At 37.4% G+C, this 20,540-nt stretch overlaps 1 protein-coding gene across 7 annotated transcripts in view; it reads left to right on the top strand.

Annotated features, from left to right (window-relative positions):
- Window positions 1–20,540, top strand: part of wge (BAH domain and coiled-coil containing protein winged eye) — a 137,047-nt gene that overhangs the window by 107,697 nt on the left and 8,810 nt on the right. For 4 of the 7 annotated variants that reach the window (XM_090180377.1, XM_090180378.1, XM_090180380.1 and 1 more), the window contains 16 exons: window positions 529–751; window positions 2,325–2,716; window positions 3,518–4,890; window positions 6,888–7,209; window positions 8,741–8,870; window positions 8,929–9,018; window positions 10,098–10,286; window positions 12,901–13,017; window positions 13,746–14,038; window positions 14,100–14,165; window positions 15,054–15,255; window positions 16,351–16,480; window positions 16,744–16,819; window positions 17,714–17,822; window positions 18,909–19,025; window positions 20,189–20,353. In XM_090180377.1, coding sequence (XP_090036503.1) covers window positions 529–751; window positions 2,325–2,716; window positions 3,518–4,890; window positions 6,888–7,209; window positions 8,741–8,870; window positions 8,929–9,018; window positions 10,098–10,286; window positions 12,901–13,017; window positions 13,746–14,038; window positions 14,100–14,165; window positions 15,054–15,255; window positions 16,351–16,480; window positions 16,744–16,819; window positions 17,714–17,822; window positions 18,909–19,025; window positions 20,189–20,353 — 3,994 coding nt within the window. The remainder of the gene's footprint in view (window positions 1–528; window positions 752–2,324; window positions 2,717–3,517; window positions 4,891–6,887; window positions 7,210–8,740; window positions 8,871–8,928; window positions 9,019–10,097; window positions 10,287–12,900; window positions 13,018–13,745; window positions 14,039–14,099; window positions 14,166–15,053; window positions 15,256–16,350; window positions 16,481–16,743; window positions 16,820–17,713; window positions 17,823–18,908; window positions 19,026–20,188; window positions 20,354–20,540) is intronic. The other 3 variants (XM_090180376.1, XM_090180375.1, XM_090180374.1) reach the window with 3 other exon arrangements.

Genomic DNA, 20,540 nt, shown 5'->3' with positions numbered 1-20,540 from the left:
TACATTCCTTGATTTTGTATTTTTATTCTAGAACCGTAATTAACGGCAATAAAAGTTGCTACATTATTTCGGCCTAAGGTGGGGCCTTGGGTATTAGCCTAGCTGATATTGAAAACTATAAACGTTATTTTTAACAAAATAACATGAACCGTCCGCGAAAATTCATTACGCAGTTATTAAGCTCTCGAGAACTATCTCGCGTCTAAATGACATCATTTTCGAATTCGTTTTTAATGGAGCGAAAATAGGCTCCGCGCCACGTTCTCTCTGAGTACATCGTGGCTTATGATAGAGATTCATGGGCTCAATAGATTCATGGCGTAACGTAGTTCCGTTTAATATTTGGGTGGAAATCCTTCCAATATCGAACATCGGACTCTCAAAGCGCGCCATTTAGATTCTGATCCAGTAGTTTATTTGTTATTTGCACGTTCTCTCAAATGAAACTAAGCAATCAAATATTTAAAGTGAAAGTCGCGTTGCGATACTTCTGTTTTATATTTGATGGTAAACATTTGTAAATTTTAGGTGACCAACGGGACCAAAACTGAAGTGAAGCCTTGCATTGCTCAGATCAAAAAATCATTTCTTCAACCGAATACCGTTCACACGACCAATCACATTGAAGCCGCTCATGAGACGAAAGAAGTCAAGGTCATTGGTGCCGGCGGTCTCAACGCCACCGTTCAGAGCACAGTGGCGGGAATCACCGTTCAGTCCAATCAACCTTTCACATTCCCCGGTTTTACAGGCAAGTGCCCATTCAAACTATTCTACTTCCGGTTTGGTTCGGATCTTTCTACCTCCGGGTTGGTTCATATCTTTCGACCTCCGGGTCGGTTCGGATCTTTCTACCTCCGGGTTTCTTCAGATCTCTCAACGTCCGGGTTTGTTCGGATCTTTTGACCTCCGGGTCGGTTCGGATCTTTCAACCTCCGGGTTTCTTCAGATCTCTCAACGTCCGGGTTTGTTCGGATCTTTCAACCTCCGGGTTTGTTCAGATCTTTCTATCTCCGGGTTTCTTCAGATCTTTCAACGTCCGGGTTGGTTCAGATCTTTCTACCTCCGGGTTTGTTCAGATCTTTCAACCTCCGGGTTTCTTCAGATCTCTCAACGTCCGGGTTTGTTCGGATCTTTTGACCTCCGGGTCGGTTCGGATCTTTCAACCTCCGGGTTTCTTCAGATCTCTCAACGTCCGGGTTTGTTCGGATCTTTCAACCTCCGGGTTTGTTCAGATCTTTCTATCTCCGGGTTTCTTCAGATCTTTCAACGTCCGGGTTGGTTCAGATCTTTCTACCTCCGGGTTTGTTCAGATCTTTCAACCTCCGGGTTTGTTCAGATCTTTCTACCTCCGGGTTTCTTCAGATCTTTCAACGTCCGGGTTGGTTCAGATCTATCTACCTCCGGGTTTGTTCAGATCTTTCTACCTCCGGGTTTCTTCAGATCTTTCAACGTCCGGGTTGGTTCAGATCTATCTACCTCCGGGTTTGTTCAGATCTTTCTACCTCCGGGTTTCTTCAGATCTTTCAACGTCCGGGTTTGTTCAGATCTTTCAACCTTCGGGTTTGTTCAGATCTTTCTACCTCCGGGTTTGTTCAGATCTTTCAACGTCCGGGTTGGTTCAGATCTTTTAACCTCTGGGTTTTTTCTGTATAGTGTTTATTTTTTTTGTCTGATAACATAAAGATTATTTCAGCCGTATTAAAATCAGATTATCCCATTTTTTTCTAATTGTTTTTCGTTTTTAGTTTAGTTTCTCATCACTCTTCAGGCTTTTATTTTCGTTTTAAGTTTCGTTTCTCATCATTCTTCAGGCTTTTTTTCGTTTTTAGGTTCGTTTCTCATCACTTTTCAGCCTTTTTTTCGTTTTTAGTTTCGTTCATCACTCTTACGGCTTTTATTTGGTGTTTAGTTTCGTTTTTCCATAACCGTTGTAACCTTGTTTACGTTCTTAGTGACTTTATATGTTATTGTTAAAAAATATAAAAAAACAGCTCTAACTACGACTTCTTGCGGCCGCTTTCCAACCTAAGTGTCGGGCCACTAACGACAACTTAATTAATATTGAATTAAAGAAAACGAGAACCACCGTTGGTCTAAAGATAACATAAACAACGTCGAAGAGGTAAAAAAGACCAACAACGTTTGGGGAAACTAAAATATTTTTAATTATTAAATTAAACCGATACGCGGTACTTTAGCCGATAGTCCTTCAAGGCAAAGTTGAAAGTTAAGACTAAATAACTAATGGTCTTTTTTACCTCTGAATATTGAATTAATTCCTGTCTGTTTGGTACCATGTATTCGCAACTTTCCTTTTGCAGCAACCAATGGAGTTCCAGCAACATTATCGTACTTCTACGAGCCACCGACAATTCTCCACCTGACGCAGACGCAAGCCACGACCGCTTTGCAACCGACGAGTATTCACGCCAGTACCCTGCCGCCTTCAGTCCTTCAAACGAACGGCCTGCAAGTGACCGGGGTGCAGTCGAGCACGGGAATTCAAATCACCAACATCCAGCAGCCGCAGAGCATGCACTCCCAATTCGAGTCCTTCAAGAGGTCGCAAGCGACTTCACCTCTCAACTCATTTTCGCCGTCCATGGACATGCTTCAAAACCACAGCGTCAACATCGCTGCCGCGGACAGCGCTGACGACGAAGACTACGAGGACAGCGAATCCGAAACCTTTATGGAGTTACAAATCCCTAAGGTAAGTCTCGCGATTCTCACTAGGTGGCACTTTTTATTCCTATAATCCTATGTAAGGACTATCGCGAGATCTACTCAGTGGCGTAGCGAGGATATTTGGCGCCCGGGGCAAAACACCCAAATGGCCACTCCCCCGTTGCCTCAACGCGAAGATATATACCTGGTTTCCTAACGATAACAAAGCCTTATCACTCACAATATATATTTTTTTAAATATTACAATTTAATTGTTATAATAAAAAGTATAGTAAGTAAAAAAAAATATTATTTAGAAAAAAGTGTGCTTTTCTAGATTCAAGAAAAATTAGTTTAATATATAATCCAACAAATCAATTTTACATGTAATACTTTTTTCTCCCCTTTGGCGGCCCCTAGCCATCGGTGCCCTCCCCTCCCCTCGCTACGCCTCTGATTCTCGTGATTCACTACCAGGTGGCGCGTTTTCTACTAGTAGTTAAATCCAACATTAAGTTACAAATTACTACTTTTGGTATTTTCTTTATGGCGTGATGATTACTTGTCCGTTATTACCATGTTACAAATGTTCCATATACACCACTCTAAACGGGTTACAGCGAGCTGTGGCGTTTTCCCCCAGAAAGTACTTTTTGTACTTTTGGTAAAGCCATAATGGGGTTACCATTTTCTACGATAAACACCTCTAAAGGGACTATTTTGAGTTCTCGAGATTTTTACCAGTTGGCACTTTAACTTTTGTATAATTCCCTTTTGAACTTACAAATTTCTTAGTTAACTCCATCTCAAATGTCAAATTAATACGATATTAACTCCTCACTTTCAGCCTAACAGCACGGGAGTCACGATGGCCATTCAAGTCGACATGGACGTCAGTACGGACGACAACGACTACGAAGATCACCAAACCAAAGCGGTCGTCGAGGTGCACGACTCGGCCAATCAAACGGACACGGTCTACTCGGACAGTGCCAAAGAGGACACCGGTGACGAGTGCAGTCGGGGCATGACTGACGCCTCGCTGCTGCCCTCCTTACCGCCGAGTCGCAAGGACCCCGAACCGAATGACACTCTTTGCACTACAAATATCTATTTCCAAGACGCCCGTTCACCGGTCAACAAATCGACGATGGAAGTCCAGACGGACGACGTGTCGGCGGACGCGAAATCTTCCTCGGATTTCCAGGAAATCGAAGCGCCGCTGACCATCTCGGAGGACCAAAACTCTAAAATAATCGAGGACAGTTTTCCGGAAGTTGAAACGACGTCTTTACACGTCGATGCCACAACTCAATCTACGAGCGCAATGGCGAATGTAATTAAGAACAGTTTTTCAGAAGTCCGTAACGCGACGAATTTCGTCACCCCAACCGACGACAGTGACGTTTCGCCGCCCGTCACTGAGAAAAACTTGCAAATTGAAAGTTCTTCCTTACCAGAGTTACAAGAAGGAGGTATTCGAGAAGATCTCAAAGAAAGTGTGCCAAACGAAGACGCGAATTCTCCCGAAGAAGACAACAGCAACGTTTTAAGGGTCGTAGAGGTCATAGAAGAGGAAAACCCTCCGCTGCTGCCAACCAAAAGTCACATGGTGATGGATTTCATCGACCATCACGGTCTGGATCTGCTGGTGGACAGCATCGAAGAATTCGCCTCTCGCGAAGAACAAGAAATACCATTACCAGTACCTACCAAGGACACAGTCCCCAATAAGGTGGCAACGGAGGACAAAGTGAACGCGGATGCCTTCGAATCAGACTTGGCCCTTCGAGGACACGATGAACCCGTTAGTTTCGTCTGTGATATTGACCCGACGTACACCGACGGGTTGGGAATCTTGTGCGCGCTCGCCGAACAAAGGTTCCACGAAGAAAACAAGAAGTCGACCGTGAGTGGTCAATCCCTCGGACACGAAAAACGCCCCAATTCGAGAAACGTCAACGAGACGCCAACCGTGACGTACGCGTCAAAGAATACGCCTTCCAGCAGGGACTCTTCTCCCAACAAATACTCCAGCCTCGGACAACAACAGCAGCAACAACCACAAGGCGTCAAATCCGGCAGTTTCCCCCATTTGACCTCGGATGACTCGATGGATCCTTCGGAAGTCGAGATGCGCTTCAAGCTGGCGGAGCTGCAGAGAAAATACAAAGAAAAGCAAAGAGAATTGGCTAAACTTAAACCCAAAAAAGAAAAAGAGTAAGTGAATTATTTTTAACAAAAATTTGCAATGCAACTAAATGAATATATAAATATCAGAGTGACCAGAATTTCCTATATTTTCACCTATTTTCCTAAAATTTCACGGCCTTTTCAAAACGAAAGAACTTTTTTGTACTGGTCATAAGAACATCTAGTGACAACACTGTCCCTTTCGAACAAAATCTTGAAATGTACGGGCTTTGTAAATCCGCTAAGTGACCTTTCCCCCAAACCGCTGATCTATATGTGGTTTCTTTTCGTCTGTTCTCGGACTAAAAGTGTACTCCTTTTACCCTAAAACATTTTATTCGCTTGTTCTGGGGGTGATAATTACTCGGTCCCATAAACTATTCGCTTTTCCGGAGTATTAAGGATACTATTTTTACTCCTTCTGAAAAGGAGGTGTAAAGGAGAAAATCGGATTTTGTCGTCTGCTAGAAAGAATTTATCTGCTAAAAAGGCTACAGGCAGCCACTTTGGAAGAACGTTATTACTCCGACTCAAACTATTCGCCACCATCGCAGAATCGAAGTAAAAAGACTCTTCATACCGAAATCTCGGAACAAGCGAAAAGAATCCACCTTTTAATAATCAGCTAGGCTAATAGCCAAGGCGCACCCCCTTAAGCCCAAGTCATCTACAGCTAAGCTAATTCAATGCCTTTAAATCAGGTGGTGAGAGGTAAGCCCTTTATGCCACGCGAACCAGCAACTCCCTACACTCACTTTTATCTTTTTTAAATTTATATTTCTAAAAAGAAACTCAATAATTTATGACAAAATTTTGTTATGTTAGAAAATTCTAAAAAACCTGCCCCACCTTCAGTAAATGCGGCACTACTGAGGTTACTTTTAAAATGAGTTGAATTTGGAGATCTAGGAGCAAGTAACACAGCACTGCCCACAAGGAGAACGCAACCCGTCAAAAGTCGTATATTTCCTTGTGTACAGTTTTCATTGGTAGACGCTTTAGAGCCTGCTGGCGTCGGAAGGGGAATGTTCGGAAATTGTCTTCCCCCTTTCCAAAATACGTTCAGCGTTAAGGCTCGTCCAATGAAATAGGCCTTTCCATTAAATATTTCTACGTGCTCTAACTGTTTTTCTACGTCACCCACCCCGAATTTCGCTAAAACTAAACAAAATGCTAGCTGTACTTGTGGCATTTTTCGGTAAGATTTCCCCAAACATTTTAATTTATTTTCGATATTAATTAAATGAATTATTATTGCAATACTCATATCAACTCTGTGAAAGTATTGTTAATGCTTAGATATTTACTAGCTAGTATTTTACGATAAACAACAATCTTTACCCGATACACTACTGTGGCTGTCAATGAAATGCTAAGCCTTAGTTCACGAGGCTATAAACTGTTATACATAATCGAAACCGTAATAAATTGTTCGTTATTTTAAATATTTAAATCTCCTTTTATGACTAGTGAAGTAAACGAAATACCTTTATACCTTAAACATTTGATATAACAAATTTAACAATATCACTTGGATTATCTTTAATCCGCCGTGTTTTGTAAATACTTCCACTCGGTAGCCCAAGAGCAGGCTTGGAAATAAGGTTTATTTCTAATCTGGTCTATTTGGCCAGTGACTCCCAACTCTTGAATTATTTAAGTGCTCACGTAGACCAGTTGGTTAATAATACGGTAGATAATTTTAAGTTAATAAACTGGACACTGGACCAGTGAACCCCTAGCTTTTGAATAAAAAAACTGGTCCAAGCAATTAATAAACTGGTCTTTGACCCAGTGACCACCGCTTATTTCCAAGCCTGCCCAAGAGTCGAGCGAGGGTCAGAACAAGGAGTATTATATATAACGTTGATCTAAATCATCCTTGCAGAAACAGTTTCCTTCCCCGTCTTATCGTAACGAACTGCGTGTTTAAAGTCTAGCTGCGTTATCCTTGTGTTTGTTGCTCCTGGTTGGAGATGTTCAGGTGTAGCGACTAAAAGCGACTTGAATTTGAATGTTTCCAGAGAAAACGAGGCGACCAAGAAGGAACGGGCTCCGACGAAGCCGAAGAAGAGCCGCCTGTCGATGTTCACTTCGAAGTACGGCATGAGCTTCCCTTACCTGCAGATGCCCGAAGACGGAGGCCTGCTTTCGGACAGCCCTTCGGAGTCCTCCAGTTTCTCGCCGCCACCCGCCGCCGCCCTCAGCCCCGCCCTCAGCAGCCCGGCCAAGAAGAAGAGGAAACTGGAAAAGGAAGCGGCCGTCTCTTCGGATTCTGTGTCCTCGAGTGGCAAACCAAGCGCCGGGAACTCGGCGTCCAGGAAAATCGCCTCGAGCTCCAAAAAGGTAAAGACCCTCTCTTCAAGTTGAAATCAGTCGCCGCAATTTAGGAGAGGTGACTAAACCTAGCAAATGTTCCTCATTAGCAATGGTTCCTAATTTAAAATTTTTATTGGTTGTGGAGTACGTCAGGGTTCGTACACTACCTATAAAACCTGGAAAGATCAGGGAATTTGAAAATGTTTCCTAAAGGCCAGGGAAAAGTCTGGGAATTTTAAAATGTTTCCTAAAGAGCAAGGAAAAGTCAGGGAATTTGAAAATGTTTCCTAAAGGTCAGGGAAAAGTCAGGGAATTTGAAAATGTTTCCTAAAGGTCAGGGAATTTTTAAAATGTTTCGAAAAGGTCTGGGAAAAGTCAAGGAATTTGAAAATGGTCCCAAAAAGTAAGGCAATTTTAAAATGACCCCAAAAAAATCCGGCAAATGAATTTTTGAAATAAAATATTTTTCAAGATTTTTATCTCAAACCATTTTATCTGCAATGGTCAGGGAATTTAATTCCGGAAATTTTGTATGAACCCTGTACGTCATCAGGTTTTTTCCTGTGTCTTTGAAGTTCGTAATTACAAAGTCTATTTTATAGTTATTGTTGGGTTATTTAAGGTTATTTTCAGGTTTAAATGTATTTTTAGGTAAAGTTCGTATTAAAGCTCAGGTTTGATTAAGGTTGAGATTTTGTTAATGCTCAGTTTGAGTTAGTGCTAGGTTCAGGTTAGATTAAATCTTAAATTTTACCTAAAAATCTGTATCATCAATTTTACCTTAAGAAATTTATTATCAATTTTACCTTAAGAAATTTATCATCAATTTTACCTTAAGAAATTTATCATCAATTTTACCTTAAGAAATTTATCATCAATTTTACCTTAAGAAATTTATCATCAATTTTACCTTAAGAAATTTATCATCAATTTTACCTTAAGAAATTTATCATCAATTTTACCTTAAGAAATTTATCATCAATTTTACCTTAAGAAATTTATCATCAATTTTACCTTAAGAAATGTATTATCAATTTTACCTTAAGAAATTTATCATCAATTTTACCTTAAGAAACGTATCATCAATTTTTATCTTAAAACCTGTATCATCAAATTTACCTTAAAACCTGTATCACATATTTTATTTTAAAACCTGTATCATCAAATATACCTTTAGAAATTTATAATAAATCTTGCCTAAAAACCTCTATTTTAAAAAATGACCTGAAAAACTTTATTTTAAAAATAATCTTAAAAACCGTTATTTCAAAAATAATCTTAAAAACCGTTATTTCAAAAATAATCTTAAAAGCCGTTATTTCAAAAATAATCTTAAAAGCCGTTATTTCAAAAATAAGCTGAAAAACATTATTTTAAAAATATTTATTTCAAATATGACCTATATCAACAATTTTACCTTAAAACCTTTATCATAAATTTGACCATAATACTGTTATCATGAATTTGACTGTTAAATCTTTCGGATTTTTCATATTTTTTAACGAAATTGTTTGAATTGTTATAGCTACTTGTTTTGACATGTGTGTTTTTTTCTAAGGCGAAATCAGACGCTGCGTCGGCATCCAGCAAATTGTTGTCAACGTCGAAACTCGATTACTCCAATAAAAAAGCAGTTTCAAAACCTAATAAAACCGTTGCTTCGAGTACTTCAAAAGATTCTGAAACAAGTAATACCGTTGAAAAGCCGCGTATGTCTTACTTATGTTAATTATCTTTTGTTCATAGAAAAAGTTCCAGAATTTGCCGCTGCCACTGTTAAACCGCAGGCTATTATGTCTCCAAGAACGTCCAGTGACAGTGAAGGCGAGAGATTATGTAAATTTGTTACTTATACTGGCATGTTTCCCTCATTTCGGAAGATAAAATATCGTAGCTGTTATCAGGAGTGTATAGAATATTTTTACGAGAGAAGTTTTAATCGCCGTATAATGCTTAAGGCTGTCACAGTAACTGGAAAATCCAGGAAATGGGATTAAAAGTTAGGAAATTTTAAAGTAGGTTTAAGGGCCAGGTTTAAGTCAGAAAATTTGAAATGGGTTAAAATTCCATGTTGAAGTGAGGAAATTTTAAAGTGGGTTGAAATTCCATGTTGAAGTGAGGAAATTTTAAAATGGGTTGAAATTCATGTTGAAGTGAGGAAATTTGAAAATGGGTTTTAAATTAATTGCCAGGTTAAAGTCAAGAAATTTGAAAATGGGCTTAAAAGCCAGCTCTAAGTCAGGAAGTTTGAAAATGGGCTTAAAAGTCAGCTCTAAGTCAGGAAATTTGATATTGGGCTTAAAAATCAGCTCTAAGTCCGGAAATTTGAAAATGGGCTTAAAAGTCCGGAAATTTGAAAATGGGCTTAAAAGTCAGGAATTTGAAAATGGGCTTAAAAGTCAGGAATTTGAAAATGGGCTTAAAAGTCAGGAATTTGAAAATGGGCTTAAAAGTCAGGGACTTTTAAAATGGGCTTAAAAGCCAGCTCTAAGTCAGGAAATTTGAAAATAGATTTAAATGTCAAGGAAACTTTTGGGAAGTTTTTGAAATTAATTAACTTTTATTTAAACGTCCGTGTGCCTAATCCGTTAAAATTTTATTCTAAGGGAATTTGATTTAATTTAAACTGATAACAGAAAGAATTGGGTGAAATGTTTTAAAAAATTCGAGTTATTATCAGAATTAGAAAAATGGTGTAATTCGCTTAATGGCGTTATAAGTCCCTCAAAGACTTGTGCCTAAAGTGGTACCTATCTGATTGTTATTAAAATATTATTGAACATAAGCAGTGTAGGAGTATGGAAACTTCTCTCTAAGATATATTTTATGTACTTCTGGTGGAATCAAAATTACTGATACCCTTTACATTTCTTATGAATTAGAAATATTACAATACTTTATGAAAACATTTTCAGTCGTGCAATTTTGGACCAATCAAAGAGCCGAGAAGTTGGCTGCGGCGAATAATGCAAAATCAAACGAGAATTCCGTCAAGGCGTCTAAAGAGAAACCTGTGAAGCCAGCGACCAACGTCATAGTGACGCTGAAGCCGCTTTGTGAAAAGCCCAAACCGGCCAATGAGAAATCAGAAGCGAGTAAGAAAGGTCAAACATTTTCCCCCCAATTTCACTTTTCTATATACTTTCTATTGAACATATAAGTAGAATGAAACTCCAATAGAATTACCTGTTTATATTTTTATAGATTTTATATAAAACCCGGCAAAATTGAACTACAGCGGCCTCATGTAATTTAGCTTTTTTTGGTGGAGAATGTAGCACTTGACGCGTAGATTACGAAACTATTTTTTTGGGCCGCAAATGATAATTTTTTTAATTAACTTAATTTTAAAAAAGTAGTCATTTTAGGGGATTAGTAACGTTTTTGTAAAAAATAGTTCCGGCCGAGCATTGACGGTGGGCCTGCTGTAATCGTACCTAGTGGCATCGTAATTAGTGAAATCGTATCAACTTAAATAGTAACAAAAATTAGAACAGGTTTGCTTCCAAAACACGTAAAAGACGTTACTAAATTCCCCTTATTAGCGCTTGACGCACTTTGAGATTCCCCGTATTGGCGCCTGACGGCACCGCGCACGCACTTCGCTCAAGCGCTGGGGGCGTGCGGCGCCTCCCCAACCCCATACTAAAAAAAGCGATGGGCCATCTATAACGCGACCTAGAGGACAGTACCAAGCCTTACGCATCAAGTATATACTTTTAATATCAACCAGAAAAAAGCGTTTGTGGCCCAAAAATCCAAAACACCTAGAAAATGAACAAAAACTGTAATTGATTTTATAAAGTACGGGAATATCACGTGGATATTATATGGACACCGAAATTGTGGTATCGGCGAACACACGACGGAAATAAGTACAACGAAACACGTGAAAATGCCCAAAAATGAGAAATTTTTAAAATTACATTAAAAAAATTAAATCATTTGCGGCCAAAATAAAAAATTCCCTCGGCATCTACGTGACAAGGTCTATCAGGCGCAACCAAAATTAATATAAAATTCAATGAGGCCGCTGTAGTTCACTTCACCCAAAACCCCATAGTATAGTGTTGACAGTATATTTTATTTTATCTGCTATAGATATTTCTATAAACTTTCTCTATAATCGCCAAGGATTCTATATAAAATATAAATTATTCTATCATCCTTGGAGTTATCAATTGATACTTCTACAGCTTTCTCTAAAATCGCCAAGGATTCTATATAATATATAAATTATTCTATCATCCTTAGAATTCCCAATTGATATTTCTATAGACTTTCTCTAAAATCGCCTAGGATTCTATATAATATATAAATTATTATATCACCCTTAGAATTATCAATTGATATTTCTATAGACTTTCTCTAAAATCGCCTAGGATTCTATATAAAATATAAATTATTCTATCATCCTTGGAGTTCTCAATTGATATTTCTATAGACTTCCTCTAAAATCGCCTAGGATTCTATAGACTTTCTAGTTTCTATAATACCCAGGATTCTATGGATAGTAAAGTTTCGTCTCCTTTATTTTTCTATAGATTATTCTATAGACATTCTATAACACTATTAGTATTAAAAAAGTTAATAAGGTTTTCTGTCTCTTATAGAGCTGTCTATTCGCGCCCGAAAACTACCGCTACGCCCCCTTTGGTTCGGCATTGAAACCCTGATAGGTTGCGGCTAGAGCAAACGCTATTAGTTTTACCTTATCGTTATTCCAAAATTTTGCTTTATAAATAATGATACTTCTACATCGTTTGCTTATATGTTGATAAGTTTATTTAAGAGAAAATGCTCTTATGATTTTTTAACTTGTCTGTATAGCAGCTGCTAGATCTTCGGTGCAACCTATGAGAAGCTAGCGCCGCTACGACACCTAGACTCGTTTCGGTCGCGAATAGATATTTTTATTTCCTTTACATGAAACCTTATAAAAATCTTTAGAAATAATAACGTTTTCTGTTTACTTAAAGAGTTCAGTATAAATAATTATAAATGGAAAAGAAATTGAACCTTCTAATTATTCAACAATAATAGCAGGGCCCCCAGAGGTCCTATAATTCCTATAAAATCCTATATTTTCAAAAATGTCCTATAACATCCTATATTTTTAGCAAAATCCCTAAAAAGTCCTATAAAATCCTATAATTTTGATATTTTGCCCATTTCAAATCCAACCACTCAGTTAAATGGCTGGACTTAGCTATAGGATAAATTCCTATACAAGGTCACTCTAGTCTATACTTTGTTATTGTTAAAATGGTTAGCTACTAGTATATTTTTGTGATGAAATGGTTCAATAGTTTCTATTTTTCAAGTGAAAATCAAAGATTTATTTCACTAAATATAGATTTTGTTTTTTAAATGCATAAAGTTAGTAAGTGAAATAACATATTTAGTCCTATAAAATCCTATAATTAGAAAAACTAGTCCTATAAAGTCCTATATTTTTAGAAATATAATCCTATTTCTCCTATAAAAAATTTTAATATTTGAGTGGGGGCCCTGTAATAGAAATATTACCGAAATTTGGTTCATTTTTCTATATGATTTTGAGTACAATAAGAACTATATAATTTTGTAATTTACTATTGACTTTAAACTAAACAATAATCACCTATCAATAAACGTGAAAGGAGTTAATTATGATTTCGAATTTCGTGAACGTTTTCCGGTTTAAATATCAATGGAATATTTGCTTTAATTTCACAGTTCGCAAGTTGGAAAACTTCGAAGTGGACACTTCGGAATCGGAAGACTTACCAGAAGTTAAGAAAGCCAAAACGTCCGCTATTCAAAAACCAGTCGCACCCGAAAAACCACCTACTGGTAACTTAATTTCTCTATTTATTCAATAATCTATTTTTAATTCTTCGAGCTCATCCGAAAATTTTACCGTTTCCTGTCTGACTGACTTTTTTTCGAACTAAAATTTAAAATAACCACTTAATTATTATCAGCAATTGTTTTGAAGAGCCGCTTGATTTAAGGCAATCATTTTCAAAATCGCTTGATTTATCTTTTTTTATAAACACTTAAAATCTACTTTTAGTCAATACTTTTTTTAAATAACTTGATTTAAACTAGTAGCTAATATTTGGAAAATCCACTTGATTTGTTAAAAAACCACCTAAAATCAGTAATTTTTTTACCCACTTTTTGTTTTAAATCAATGGTTCTAAAGAAATAAAATCAATGGTTTTAAAGAAATGAAATAAATTGATTTAATTCAATGTTTTTAATTTTTTAAAGAAATGAAACCACTTGATTTAATTCAATGGTTTTAAAGAAATAAAATCACGATTTCTATCAATGGTTTTAAATAAATAAAATTATGATTTAAAGCAATAATTTTAAAGAAGTAATTTTTTAGAAGAAGTAAAACCAATGGTTTTAAAGAAGTAAAATCAATGGTTTTAAAGAAGTAAAATCAATGGTTTCAAAGAAGTAAAATCAATGGTTTAAAAAAAATGAAACCACTTGATTTAAATCAATGGTTTAGATTTACATCAAATTGTTTTAAATCAGCGCAGAACTGATCAGAGAATTTCTTTCAGTGGAGGAGATCAGTAAACCCGCAGATGAGTCGAAGCCAAAGAAAATCAAACTAGAGTCGTCGTCGGAAGAGAAGTTGAAACCGAAAAAGAAGCTTTCGAATAAAGGAGCCGCGGACGCCACCTGGAACCGGCGCCGAAGCGAACGGATCTTCCTGCACGACGCCGGCGTGGTGCTGCCTTCGACCTTTGTGCTCGTGGACGAACAGTCAAATGGCTCCATCTGCCGGGATATTCTGATCGAACCCGCCAAACCGCTCGCTCAAAAATGCGACTCCGAAATTTGTCAAGACAAGGTATGATTTAATTCTTGGCCGAATACTAGCTTCAAATGTAATCTTGATTTGTGATTATTAGATTAAGAAACCCCAAATTAAACCCGACGTCGATGATTCCAAGGAAAAGAAGAAACTGAAGAAAGAGGTTATAAATATTTATCATTTAATAAGCGTATTACCATCAGTCTATAATTTCGTTCCAAAAGTGTGTAACTCTGGGTTGTCTGCTTTAATCCGTAAATTAAACCAAGTGTGTTTAAAAACCTTTCTGTTTGGTTTTTGTGGATCATAGGACATTAATTTTTAAAAAGTTTTTTTTCCAAAATTAAATCTAAATATATTTAAAATTGTGTTTAATCTTAGAATGTTGATACTTTTTTTTACTAGAATTTAAATATTTTGGTTAATTGCCATTGGTTGTATACTGCTCAACAGAACATTCAGAAATGAAAATTATTATAAATTAATTTAAAACCAATATTTAAAATTAGACAAGAATGTTTAAACCGAAATAAAACTCAAAAGTTTGGGGGTTTTTTTTGGGAAAATTAGTTTTCCCCCAACCCTGTTGTCAGGTCTTCGAAATAAGTACTGTTCTTGCTATAAGTAGAGTTACATAATCTCAAAATCAAATGATGTACCACGTAATGTAAAGCCGATTAAAAATATGCGGTCATTCTGAATAGGGCTCTTTGCGAACATTTTATATGCTTTAAGAGTTCAAAATAGGTCGAAAAGTAATTGAATTAAATTTAGGATGCCAAAGGAAAGCTTTACTGAAAAAAAGAGTTAAAATTTCCGATTACCGGGGAATTTAAAAGTGTGGCCACTATGCATGGGAAAGATAATGAACCAGCACAACACATAGACTAGGGTACTTCATGAAGTATCTTTTATCGTACGCTATAGTGAAACCACGATTTAAAAATATTTTAAATGGCAACATGGAACTAGCACACTCGTGGAAACCAATTATAATCTAACGGTTTTATCAATTAATGAAATACATTAACGCTCGTGAATCCATTTGCAGAAGGAAAAGTCAGTGCCCGACGAGTTGTTCATGGCGCTGAGGCAATGCCGCCTGAGTGAAGCCGCAGCCGCCGCCATTGGTGCCCCGGCCGCCCAAGTCGAAGCCAAAGCGATCACCACCGCGCGCACTTCGACGCAATCCGACGAGTCCAGTTTCAGCGAAGGCGATGTGCCACTGAGCGTTTTAATCGAAAAAACTGCAGGTGTGTTTTATAATTATCTTTTTAGGATATAGAATGGTCAACGAGGTTTGAGGTTAACGGTAATAGTGAGTTTATTGGCATAAAGGGCTTGCCACCACCCTCTTAAGCATTGTAACCCAGCCACCTGAATTAAAGGCTTTAAAAGTCGTTAGATGACTTAGGCCTAAGGTGGTACCTTTGGTAATAGCCTAGCTGATTATTATTTTGGAGTTGAAAGGGCAATCTTCTGTTATCGCTCAACTACATCCAAGCAACTAGCAATACGCCACTTAATGTGTTTTATGGCACCATCTCCAACAGTACTTATTGAGCAACTAGATAAAATAGTTACTGCGGTTGCAAAGTTGAGTATTTGACTTATTTTTGGGTTCGTCACTTTTTCACTAGAGGGCAGTGGTTGAACTCATAAAACTTGGAATTAGTGTTGTAAATTTAACCAAATGTGTTTTAGATTTTCTTTTCCGCTATGGCAAACCATTTACCATACACATTAACTATAGCACGATTGCATACCTCTACTTGGAATGCTTATCGCGGCAGATTTTCGTCTCGATGTGGCTGACGGTTTTTTTGACGTCATGATGTTAACTTAACACACAACAACGTGAGACGAAAGCGCGCCCAGAGGGGATTTTTTATCTCGTAGGCGGGGTCAAAGTCGTCAGAGTGATCTTACCATACGCGATACGCCAGGATAAGCATTCCATGTAGAGGTATTGATTCCTGCCATGGTCATTTGTTGCTTTGATTTAGACGTGGTTTTTCTCTCTCGGAAATCTCCGTTAACCTAAATACAATTTTTAAGTGCATTACAATTTACAAAAAGCAGTTTTCGACATGTTGAACCGGGTTGATCAAATGAGCGATCTTTAGTAAATGGAGATTCCGACCTTCAAAATGTTAACTCGAAAATATACTGAAATCTGATAATTAAAATATTTATTTTGAACATATCGACCTTGACCTTGAGAATGGCAGTCTTGACCTTCAAAAAGGCTATATTTAGGGTCCCAAATTTGCTCACCCCTTCGTGATCGCATTTTTAGCACATCTCAATTATTTTAAGAACTAAAATAAATGTTTTTTCTCATCCAGCCCAATCTGTTTCCGAATTACCCTCTTGCTATTTGACTCCGGATAAACTTGTGGATCAACAAAGAGTGATCACCCTGGATGAAGATTTGTACTACGCGGGCTATATTAAGGCAATACTAGCGCCTGATGTGTAAGTGCAATTTCCGTCCGTTGAATAAGAGCTAGGCAACTTAAATACGTTTTAGGCAATTAACTAGTAATGACGTCGGTCTATTAGCCAATTTACAAGTAGCGACCAAGGTGATAAATTATTCACTGCCAGATTTTAGACTTTAACGTTTAATAAAACGCCAGGCTAAAAAACTGCAGTTTTTTAACTTCTTGCGATGACCGCTACATGGCTATATGCTAACTAAAATTACTAATTGAGAATTTAAATGGTCATCTTTTCAGTTACGGCATTGTACTCGACGGCGAAAGAGGAAACAAGCCTCACATCTTTTCGCAACAAGAAATGTTAACAGATGCTGTAAGGTTTTTTACATCGTATCATTAAGAATGCACTTAGGTACCTAAGACGTACCTTCTGGGTCCACTCTGGCACACTTTGTAGCAAACATTTGTCTGATTTTTAATTACAAAATCTGAAAAACGTAATCCTAGATGGCGATTTTGTGTGACACTGACAACGTGTCATGAACAAATCGAAAGCAGACGATGTTTTACTGCGAAGTATAAGAGTTCGGGGCTAAGAAGACTTAACTTAGCAACTGGTCCTAAATTTCATTAGTCAGTCGAAAAGTAATGTTTCTAACATTAAAACCAATCTTAGTCGTAAACTAACTTTAACCAAACCTAAACATTATCGTTACTTAACCTTACCTAACTTTATCCTTATCTTTACTTAAACTTGACCTTAACCTTACCTTACTTTAACCTTGACCTTAACCTAATCCTTACTTAATGTGAACTTGAGCTAACCAGAAACTTGACCTTGACTTTTCCTAACCCGAACCTTACCTAATCATAACCTTACCTAAAGATGACATAACCTTAACCTTAAAGGGATCCATCACTCAAAACAGGGGGAGGCATAGGGGTAACATAAAATCCAGACTTGCAGTGTGCTTGAAAACCAGTTTTTTTGTGACCCCTATGCCTTCCCCTGTTGTGAGTGAGGGATCCCTTTAACCTAACCACAATCCAGCTAAACGTTACAAACAATAGGCCTAGCAATTGATCAGCGAATTTCAAAGACCTGGAAAAGAAATGAGGTGACGTAATCGGCAGCCAATGAAATTCGAAACCTTTAGTCCCTCCTATCTCTGCATTTCCACTTTCTTGAGTACCTAAATTCGTTCTTGGTATCGTCAGAAACAAAACTTTCCTTAGCTGATATTAATCTACGTTATATTTTGCGCAGCTTCTTGAGATAAAGCCGACTAACACTAATCAAATCCCGATTGGAAGCCGTGTGTGCGCTTACTGGAGTCAGCAGTACCGACATCTTTATCCTGGAACTGTGGCGAAAGGTAATTTCAATTATTCACAACGGTTTCATATTTCTTTGTACCGGCTTCCTCCCTTGAAATTACAATTATAAGTAATAAATATTGCGGGTCATAAACTATTCTGGGTTTATTAAATATTAATTTAAATATAATATTAACGTACATACTTAATTATTTATTAAATGAATTGGTTTAAAAGTGTTCAAGGCTTAGTGTTCCAGATTTTGAATGCGTAAATTTGACATGAATATTAAGCATTCTGTAACAGTTTTTCTAACAAGACGTTGTTCTTAAAATAACGGTACTTTTTTCGAGTACGTCAACATCAAAAATTTATAAAAAAAAGGCGGCGAATCAAAAGGGCGGAATTAGACCTGCAACCAACTTGCCCTTACACGATAGTAGCGCCATGTTCAAGGGTGGAAATTTTATTTTAATTCGAGATTCAGGTGGCGCGTTAGCCTCTACAATGTTACAATTTCAGGTCAGGAAAAACGGGGAATTTAAAAATAGTTCCAAAAAGTCAAGGAATTTATATTTATTTGGTAAATTTTATCAGTACTGTGCTTCTTTAAACCGTCTGGTCATTATTAAAGGTTCCAATGCAAATTAATTAACTTCTGATAAAAGTAAAATATTAATTTAAAACAAGAATGTATTTATTTATACTCAGGGAGAATAAATATGTCGAGATTATTTTTAGCGTTTCTCCAATTCCACCCGTTGGGGCCCCCGGTATGCTCCTCCGCTTTAATCAAATCAAATAATACTGCAATCTCATTGGTTCTTAAGAATTACGTTTTTCGACGCGATTAACGCTGCTGTGAGAACGCAAAAAATACGACCGCCTCCTCCTCCACCCCCCCCCCCCCTTAGCGTGACGGAGTTAGGGCCTCAACCTGTCCCTCGATAGTCTCGACATATTCATTCTCCCTGAGTATAAATAAATACATTCTTGGTTAAAATAAGACAATATTTCACCATAAAAGGGTCAAGAAATATCTCTAAAAATGGTCATGAAAAATTCAGAATATTTTAAATCAGAGTATTCCTATATCAATTAATATTAATTATGTAAATTCTTAAGCAATGTTTAATTTTTAACAGCAACTTGCGCGAAACACATGCCAGACAAGGGAATGGTTTTTGTGGAGTTCGACGACGGTGACTCTGGAAGAATCCCTCTCGAAGACATTCGTATTTTGCCCAAAAATTATCCTCCAGGTTTGTAGCTTTCTTGACATAATGAGCAAAAATACTCATAAATTAGAAATTAGCACGCGCCTACGCCTCGGCACAGCTTCCTGCACATGCTCTCTGTAGCGAAGAAGACGCTTTAGGCCCAAGTACTTACTAGGAAACTACCCGAGGTGGTTATCACCGATTTTGTTGAAACTCGAGGGTTAGGTAGACCTTATGGTAGTATGAAAATTTCCAAAAGGGAAAAGTTGCAATGGGCTTTAGTTTTCCCATGGCAACCGAAAATGTTTTTGATCTCTCAAAACAAAAATCTCCATTTAATAAAAAAAGATTTTAAATAAATTTTCAAAACTTACCCAAAAAGATGAATTTGACCTATTTTGGGTAAAATTGATAAATGATTTTGGCTGATCAATTTTGGTAAAATTTAACAAAATTTGGGTAACCGAGAAAATCCCATGCTTTTTTAAATGGAGTGGTCAAGAACATTTTCGGTTGCCATAGGAAAACTAAAGCCCATTGCATTTTTTCCCTTTGGCAATTTTCATACTACCATAAGGTCTACCTAACCCTCGAGTTTCAACAAAATCGGTAATAACCACCTCGGGTAGTCTCCTTGTTAGTCTTAGATACTCAAAAATGGGTATTAATTCTAGAAATTGTTATCGGTAAAAATTTGCATTAGTAGGACTAACACCAGGTCCATAGAGTACCTAAAAGTCCTCATTTTTCTTTAAGGACATCTAGCGACATTTGGTTTAAATAACGTTAGATGACTTGGGCCTAAGGTGGTGCCTTGGGTATTAGCCTACCTGATTATTTATTTATTAAAGTACGCTATTTCGATGATAGCTGTGGTAACCAGGCATAGATCACGTATTAGTCTTCAACAGCTAGTCCTAGAAGTGGCGGAGTGCTTAGCGTTTCGCCTCGCAGCAAGAGGAGCCAGCCGGCTTCGATACCAGTTTGTGGCACTGAGTGAAAACTCGGAACAGTATAACCCGGCTACAAGAATTAATGGAATTAAAAATCGCGAGATGATTTGGGCCTAAGGTGGTACCTTGGGTATTAGCTTAGCTGTTTATTATTAGTCTGCTCCGTGAAAATTTATAACGCGACAAATAGGCCACTTATCCGAAAACGATTATAATTTAATGGATTTACTAAATGTGATAACGATTTTGAAGTTGTAGAACCCGAAGTGGAAGAAGCGCTAACCGGAGATCTGGTTATTGCCGAATCTGAGGAACGTTCGTCATCGATGCAAATATTAGCGGCCCAAAAACTTGAAGAATCCGAGAACAAAGTGAAAAGCAAAAAGAACAAAAAATTATCGAAATCATTTATTAAAAGTAGGTTTCTTTCTGTATGTTACCAGTGGCATGAGCGTATAGGCTTTGAGCTTACAAAAATATTATATTAATGTGTCAAATAAATGTCTGAAGAAATACCTTGGGCACTAGCCCTAACGACGCTTAAATTTTACACGGGCGGCGATTGGTTTGTTGGCTTTGCGAAATCCTTGAATTGGGGGAAATT

This window comes from Leiobunum rupestre, chromosome 1, assembly GCF_980474605.1.
Source record: "Leiobunum rupestre chromosome 1, qqLeiRupe1.1.hap1, whole genome shotgun sequence".
NCBI classification, from domain to species: domain Eukaryota; kingdom Metazoa; phylum Arthropoda; class Arachnida; order Opiliones; family Sclerosomatidae; genus Leiobunum; species Leiobunum rupestre.
Note: the sequence above shows the minus strand (reverse complement) of the source record. Positions and strands in the feature narration are given on the sequence as shown.